General features: G+C 45.9%; 1 protein-coding gene across 2 annotated transcripts in view; it reads left to right on the top strand.

The window, feature by feature from the left end:
• Positions 1-8106, top strand: part of TAOK3 (TAO kinase 3) — a 214109-nt gene extending 206003 nt beyond the window's left edge. For both annotated transcript variants that reach the window (XM_056131022.1, XM_056131023.1), the window contains 2 exons: positions 5565-5747; positions 6718-8106. In XM_056131022.1, coding sequence (XP_055986997.1) covers positions 5565-5747; positions 6718-6879 — 345 coding nt within the window. In that variant the 3' untranslated portion in view covers positions 6880-8106. The remainder of the gene's footprint in view (positions 1-5564; positions 5748-6717) is intronic.
• Positions 8107-8451: the final 345 nt, after the last annotated feature.

Here is an 8451-nt window from a genome sequence, read left to right on the forward strand (position 1 = left end):
CAAGAGCAATACCCTTTATTCGGGGCGGGAGGGGGTGTAAATATCTATCTTTTACTGACTTGGTTACCCTGTGCCAGGTACTGTTCCAAGTATTTATGTATTACTTTATTTTTTTTTTATGAACTACCCCCTTTGAAGTAGTTTTCTGTTTTTACTGAATTACCTTAGTGAGGAACTTAGGATTTTGGATAGAAGTTGGCGATTTTCTCCTGTAAAAGGGCAGATACTATTTGCAGCGTTAGGTCCCACTGTTGGAACCTGCTATGAAAGTGCTCCCGAGTGATCGTACAGTGGGGAAGGTGTTTGCCTTGCATGAAACCAACCTTGGATTTGATCCTCAGCATCTTATATGGTCCCCTGAGCCCCGTTATGAGTGATCCCCGAGCTCAGAACCAGAACTAAACCCAGAGCACCACTGGATGTGGCCCAAATCCCACCCTTCCCCCCAAGAAAAAGAGAGAAAGAGAAAAGCAGCCCAAGACCGTACATGCGTGTATGGGCTGGCTAATCTGTGTACCAAAGGTGGGAATCAGAGAGTACAGAGCTTACCGCACTTGCCTTGCATGTACCTGACTCTGGTTCAGTCCCCTGGCTCTGCATAAGTTCTCCTGAGTGCCACCAGGGGCGATGCCTGAGCATCACTGGTTATGCCTACCCCCCAACCCCCCAAAATAAAACATAAAAACAGACAGCAGCCTGGGTAGGGGCCTTGGGCCATAATGTGCCGGTTCCCAACTTAAAGGGTCAGAGAGCCAGGCTGGAGCAATGGTACATTGGATAGGGCACTTACCTTGACGTGGCTGGCCCAACTTCCATCCCTGGCACTCCACATGGTACCCTGGGCCTGCCAGGAGTGATCCCTGAGCATCACTGAGTATGGCCCAAAACAGACAAATCATAAAGCTAATCATTGGTGGTGCTAGCATTTTCAAGGACCGTAAGGCCTATAAGCTTATCCACTACTACATTATGCTGCTTTTTTTTTTTTGCTTCAGATTGACCCACTTTATGTAATAGACATGACCTTCACCTCCACTTTTATAACAGTTTTTATTTGGGGGGGGGTAGGGGAGGTTATGGGAGACCAACACTCTGGAGTGGTCAGGGATTGCTCCTCCCTCTGTGTGATCCCTTGGCAGCATTCATTACATGTGGTGCCCGTGATTCAAACTGGGGTCTGTGGGTACAAAGCCAGTGCCTTCGCCCCTTACACTGACTGACCCGCTAAAACTCTTTTTGTTTTGATTCTGGGATCACATCCCACAGTGCTCAGGGGCTATTCTTAGCTGCTCAGGAGTGACCCCTGGCAGTGCTCAGGAGACCATATACAGTGCCAGGGATCAAATCAGGTCACAACCAAAAAGCCACATGCAAGCCAAGTGCCTTACCTCCTGGACTATCTCTCCAGCCCCCTTAAAACTTTTTAACGAATTTGGCATATGCAGCTTTTGAGTGACGAATACCAGCAGCTACTAGAATGTTCTCTGCCTGATTGGCTTCAGAACTGGTACGGGCTAAGACAGTTATTCCTATTACACAGAAGGTCGGGTGAGGAGAGGAAGATGTTTGATGGTCTAGTATACCGGCCGTAGGATGAGCTGCTCACCTTCTTGGTATGGCCCCAAAACAGGCAAATCATAAATCATAAATCAAACAGACAAATCAGGGCAATAGCAGTTAATGCAGATAAGTAGCAAAGAACTGATTTTCAGAGCCTGTATTTATAAGGGACTCATGAAGAAGGAATTGATGCCAGTTTCGCTTGGAGCCAGTTACCCTTCGGCATCCTCTATAAGGCCTCTCCTTTAGATCGTTCACTGCAGTGCTCACTTCAGCAGCGCATACTCTGAGCTTGGGAAGAGATGGGCTGTTTTTTATATCTTGCATCTCATCCCTTCAGTTTCCCACTGGGAAATTAGAAGAGAGGTGTTCTCTTTCGTGGGTTTTAGTGAAAGCTGGTAATAATTATTAGAAAGCATTTTGGAAATTTTTATAACATTCTTTCTTTCATGTTCATGTGATAGTTTATATTTCACCAAGTGTATTTTTAAAGATACTAGAGGTTATTTTTTCTCTCAATTTTATTTAGGCACTGTGATTTACATTGCTGTTGATAATAGAGTTTCAGAGACACAGTGTTTCAACAACACCCCTACTGCCATAATGTCAGCAGGGAAAAAAGTAGGAAGCTCAAAGGCTTTTAATAATCTGATAGGATTTCAAAAAGTCACTTTGCGTTCAAGATACTGAGATCATTGTCACAAATTGCTGACTTCCCCACATTATGTATACATTGTAGGTAAAGAAGCATAAGATGGAGAACAGTTATCTTTGAAAAATGATCTTTAGAGTGGGGCATACTTTGTTTTGTTGGTTTTGGTTTTGGGGGGCCACACACCGTGGTGCTCAGAGCTTACCCCTGCTCTGTGCTTGTGAATCGCACTAGTGGTGTTTGGGGGAGCAGATGCGGTGCTGGGAACGGGACCAGGGTCAACCACCTGCAGGGCAGGCAAGTCCTTCGCCCCTGCACTACCTGTCCAGACCCTGAAACTGGCGATTTTTCATCTGCTGACCCATGGAACAGTCTGGCTCTCAAATGTCAGAAAGGGTGAAAACCACCAGACTGTTTGGTAATCTGCAGATCAGCCCAGGACAGATGAAACTGTCTCACTGAAGAATTCTGATCTTAGTTCTTGCCTAGGTAAGGGTCGGCTGAATCTAGACAGAATCGAGCCTGGAACAAACTGGAGGATTATCATCCCTAAACAGTCCTAATCGTTGCAAAGTTGTGAACTTCCTTTTTGCTGCTTGGCCGATTCCCCACACAGAATCAGATATTGATAAACATACAAAGTGCAGGTACTATAGAGTCGTAAGAGAAACCTTACCAGCCTCCCTTAGAATCTGAACTTCACTGCTTTAAACCAGAATGTGTCCCTTAAGAGTAATATTGGGGGGCTGGAGAGATAGCACAGCGGGTAGGGCATTTGCCTTGCACGCGGCCGACCCGGGTTTGATTCCCAGCATCCCATATGGTCCCCTGAGCACCGCCAGGAGTAACTCCTGAGTGCAGAGCCAGGAGTAACACCTGTGCATTGCCGGGTGTGACCCAAAAAGCAAAAAAAAAAAGAGTAAGATTGGGGCTGGAGTGATAGCACAGCGGGGAGGGCATTTGCCTTGCATGCGGCCGACCCGGGTTCAATTCCCAGCTCCTATATGGTCCCCCGAGCACCACCTGGAGAATTCCTGAGTGCAAAGCCAGGAGTAACCCCTGAGCATTACCTGGTGAGACCCAAAAAGCAAAAAAAAAAAAAGATTCATACTGATGGAGGCAGAACTACAGTACAGGGGTTAAGGCACTTGCCCTGCTTGCAGTGGACGCTGGTTTGATCCTCAGCAGCGCATATGGTCCTCTTGGCACCACCAGAAGTGATCCCTGAGCACCACCGAGTGTGGGCCCTACCCGCAAAAAGATTCATATGTCTGCCTTTTTAAGGAATATTTTACCACCCCGACTTCCCTTCTTGTTGCTGGTGTTATGGTGACAGGAAGTCACACTCACAGCTGGCCGCAGCACTCGCAGATTTTAACTGGGGTGCTCATTGGGTTGCAGTGCTCCCACACTTTGCCACGCTGCCCACCAGGGTTCATTTGTGTTGCAGCACGTGTGCTCCATAGCTTGCAGTCTGAATTGGGGTACGCAAACGATAATTGTGCACTCACCAGGGGTCACTATGGCATGCACACAAATGGTCACCAGGGGCCACACTTTCTGGCCATGATCACTTTTCTTTTTTTTTTGCTTTTTGGGTCACTCCCGGCAATGCTCAGGGGTTCCTCCTGGCTCTGCACTCGGGAATCACTCCTGATGGTGCTCAGGAGATCTTATGGAATGCTGGGAATCGAACCCAGGTCGGCCGCATGCAAGGCAAACACCCTCCCTCCTCTGCTATTGCTCCACCACCTGCTCATCCTTTTTAATTGCAGCGCTTGCCAGGGGTTGCACCCCTTTTTTTGTGGCACTGCAATGTGCGTAGAAATCCCAGCACTGAGGACAGAGCCACCTGGGTCAGGCACAGCACATGGCGCACCCAGCGCTTGAACGCAGGAACACACCCCTACACAGCAGGTGCTCCAAGCATTGTGCTCTCTGCAGAGCCCAGGGCTGCCTTTGCGGGGGTCGGGTGGGGATGATGTGGACTACTTGACTTTTTTTTTTTAATTTGCTTTTTGGGTCACACCCGGCGATGCACAGGGGTTACTCATGGATCATGCACTCAGGAATTACTCCTGGCGGTGCTCAGGGGACCATGTGGGATGCTGGGAATCAAACCCGGGTCGGCAGCGTGCAAGGCAAATGCCCTACCCACTGTGCTATCGCTCCAGCCCCTGGACTACTTGACTTTTAACAGCCTTTGATCCTGCTGACCAGCCAGATAATGTGTACAGTCAACCCAAAAAGGGTGCCGGGAGGGGTCACATGCCAGGATGATAACAAAAGTGATAGTACAATGGCTTATTCCTCAAGTTTTCCAGAAATTACATATATTTTTGAGATCTAAGCTTATCCAATTTTAACTCTATGATGTTTTCAACGTGAAAGATCTCTAGTATAGAATTTGTCCAAGCCAAAATTGTAACTACTATTATTGAACACGTGGTGTACATCAAGAACTATGCCTAGGATTTTTTTTTATGGGATTTCTTTAATCCTCACATTAGTGCTAGGCAGTCACTGTCACTGTCACTGTCATTGTCTTCCCATGATTCATCAATTTGCTTGAGCGGACCCAGTGACGTCTCCATTGTGAGACTTGTTGTTATTGTGTTCGGCATATCGGGTAGTTTGCCAGGCTCTGCGTGCGGGCGAGATACTCTTGGTAGCTTGCCGGGCTCTCCGAGAGGAGCAGAGAAATCGAACTCGGGTTGGCCGTGTCGGCTGCGTGCAAGGCAAACGCCCTACTCACTGTGCTATTGCTAAGAATTATTATTGGTATTTTCTTGAGAGTAAAAAAAAAAAATGAGACTTGTAGAGATTAACTAATGTACCAGGGTGATGCACCTAAGTGAAAACTGGGGCTCAAATTCACATTTAGCCGAATCTGCCTTAAAAGCCTACAGGTTTATTTGCTATTATGTTAAGTCTCCTTGACTCATTATATTGGTTTTAAGAAACCCAGATTTTCTTCAGATTGTCTTTTTTAAACAAAAGCACATGTCTCTAGGGGCTGGAGTAATAGCACAGCGGGTAGGGCATTTGCCTTGCATGTGGCCGACCCAGGTTCGATTCCCAGCATCCCATATGGTCCCCAGAGCACCGCCAGGAGTGATTCCTGAGTGCAAGCCAGGAGTAACCCCTGTGCGTCGCCAGGTGTGACCCAAAAAGCACGTGTCTTTAGAGCTGTGTAGAGTGTTGGGGAAATTGTGCTGGCTTGCTCCCTAACCGAAGGTACCCAGGGGATCTGTTTTGTTTTCTGTTTCCGTCCAAACAAGAAAGCATCTTCCCTAGTTCCCCAGTGCTGTGATTGGGAATGAATTACAGTGAGTGTCTTCTGTGCCCGCAGTTACGGCTAGATGAGGCTCAAGAAGCAGAATGCCAGGCCTTGAGGCTACAGCTCCAGCAGGAAATGGAGCTGCTCAATGCCTACCAGAGCAAAATCAAGATGCAGACAGAGGCACAACATGAACGTGAGCTCCAGAAACTAGAGCAGAGAGTGTCTCTGCGCAGAGCACATCTCGAGCAGAAGGTACGAAGTGTCATCTCTCGGTCCCATACAGCCGGGTGGAGGAATGGGCAGAGCCGGGGAACACCAGGCATTGTCCAGCCGTCCCGCTTACTGTCTTTGTCTTCTTATAAGCCCTTGTATAATTCTTATAACCCCGGAGAGGGAGCTCTACTCAGACAGGCGGGATGCAGAGACGCAGAATGGTTAAAGAGCTTGCATCTAGCAAATATATCACATCTAGGCAAGCTTTCCGTTCCTCTGCTCAGACACGGTCTGCCTCACCGCCAGGAAAATGACAGAGTAGGGCAGAAGACACGTGTTAGTGCAAGCCAGTGGCATAGCAGGAGGAAGCCAGATGCAGGCTCCACTTTTATTTCCAGTTCTTTCCTAAACCAAAAGAAATCACCAGCAGCTCTCTTTAAAAAAAAAAAAATTAAACCGAAGAGAGCCTGATATTGCCATGCGTGATAAATGTCATCTGAATTGAAATATTCATCGCGCTGGAGATTGCTGAGGAATCTGAAGTAGGAAAGATTTCATAAAGCATCTCAAAGCTCTGCAGCACTTATTCGCTTACCCAGTGATCGGTGCTTTTCTTCTGTAGTTCCTTGAGATCAGAGCAGGAGACCGTTTTCCCGGCTCCTCTTCTAAGAACGAGATTGCTGAGGAACCAGGGGCCACTGGCTGTCTCTGGGAGAGCAGCACGGTCTAATTGTGTCTCTGGCATCACCTAAGCTGTCACGGCTGAGACAGGGCCCTGACCTAGATCCGCCCAGCTGCTGGGCCTGCTGGAATAGTAGCGGCGGCCCCAGGTAGCCCCAAATATTCTTATCCTCGTGAGCAAATCTGAAACCAGTGGGTGAGCTACAAGACGTTGATCACAGGGTTGGTCCGCCTCCCTCGGCCTAAAAGTTCCCAGGTTCTCGTGTGTCGTGCGGGGGCCTGCCGGGCGCTCCTTCCCAATAAGAACCGCTCCCTGTGCTTCTTTCAGATTGAAGAGGAGCTGGCTGCCCTTCAGAAGGAACGCAGCGAGAGAATCAAGTACCTGTTGGAAAGGCAAGAGCGAGAGATTGAAACTTTTGACATGGAGAGCCTCAGAATGGGATTTGGGAATTTGGTTACATTAGATTTTCCTAAGGAGGACTATAGATGAGATTAAATTTTTTTGCCATTTACAAAAAAAAAAAAGAAAAAAAAAGAAGGAAAAGAAAACCGAAAAAAAATTCCGACCCTGCAAAACCACATTCCCCATTTTAACGGGCGTTCTCTCACTCTCTCTCTCTCTTACTCTTACTGACATCGTGTCGGATTAGTGCCTGTTTATTCTTACTCCATCAGGGGCCCCCTTCCTCCCCCGTGTCAATTTTCAGTGCTGGCCAAAACTGGCTATCTCTTCTATCCATAGTACACGTCACAGTATTAACGTGATTCAAAATGTTTCAGTGGAAACTTTGGAGAAAGTTTAACAGAACCAATAAACCAACAGCAACAACAACAAAAGTGGATGCATATTGCTTTAAGCAATCACTCATTACCACCAATCTGTGAAAGTAAAGCAAAAAAATAAAAATAATAATAATAATAATAATAAATGCCAAGGGGGAGAGAGACACAATATCCGCAGCCTTACACCTTAACTAGCTGCTGCATTATTTTATTTTATTTTATTTTTTTGGTATTTATTCATCAGGAATTAAAAAAAAACAAAGTTTTATTAAAGATTGAAAATTTGATACATTTTACAGAAACTAATTGTGATGTACATATCAGTGGTGACATATTATTACTTTTTTGGGGAAGGGGGGTGGGTGGGGTGAAGAGATCTTGTGATTTTTAAGAACCTGCTGGCAAGAGTTTATCTTGTCTTCAGCATATTCTGATTGTATCATAATCATTTTCTGCTGTTGCAGAGGATGTGAATACACTTAAGGAGCTCACAGAATCCCAGTAGCACAAATTGGGCTTTGGCAAATCGTGTATTTTGTGTATAGAAGGAATTTAAGGAGAGGTATTACTTATTTTCATATTGTATTTTAACTGTTTCTCTGATCAAATTTTTTTACTTCCTCCTCCTGTTCCTCCCCACCTCCCTCCTTTTCCAATTCAGTATTTGGAGTTCAACACTGTCTCTCAATCAGATCATCTTGATCTTTTTTCTTTATTTCCCTTTCCTTCCCTAAGTCCCATATCTTGCTCATAAATATTGCATTATTCACACTTTCAAACTGTGTATTTTCTTACAATAAAAAATGATGAAAAAAAAAAGGCTTTACTTCTTTTGCATGCACTTTAAAAAAAACATTTTTCAGGTTTCAAGGAAGAGCATGATAACTGTCAGAGCTTTTAATTATATTTGTAAATAAAAGTGTTCATCACATCGCCTTGCTGTGTTATTGTAGCAGGAAGTTTCCATTGTAGGTTCACCAGTTTGTAATTCAGAGAGAAAGCTGCCCTCCTGAAATTATGCCTCATGGCCTTGCTCCAAGAAGAGTGATTCAAGATTTTCAGGTAACACTGTCTTCCAGGTTCTTCGGCAGATCCAAAGATTTGCACTGTTTGAAAGGCATCTTTCTGCCCTCAGTGATAGTAAAAGACATGTGCGTGGGTGTGAACACACACACACATGCACACACTCACACTCACACTCCCACAGCCCCCAACTGGCCAGTCAAAACATAATACTAAGGAGAATTGGTAGACACCATTCATATTAGGGAGAATACAT

Source organism: Sorex fumeus, unplaced genomic scaffold, assembly GCF_029834395.1.
Source record: "Sorex fumeus unplaced genomic scaffold, SorFum_2.1 ptg000083l, whole genome shotgun sequence".
Classification (NCBI taxonomy): Eukaryota; Metazoa; Chordata; class Mammalia; order Eulipotyphla; family Soricidae; genus Sorex; species Sorex fumeus.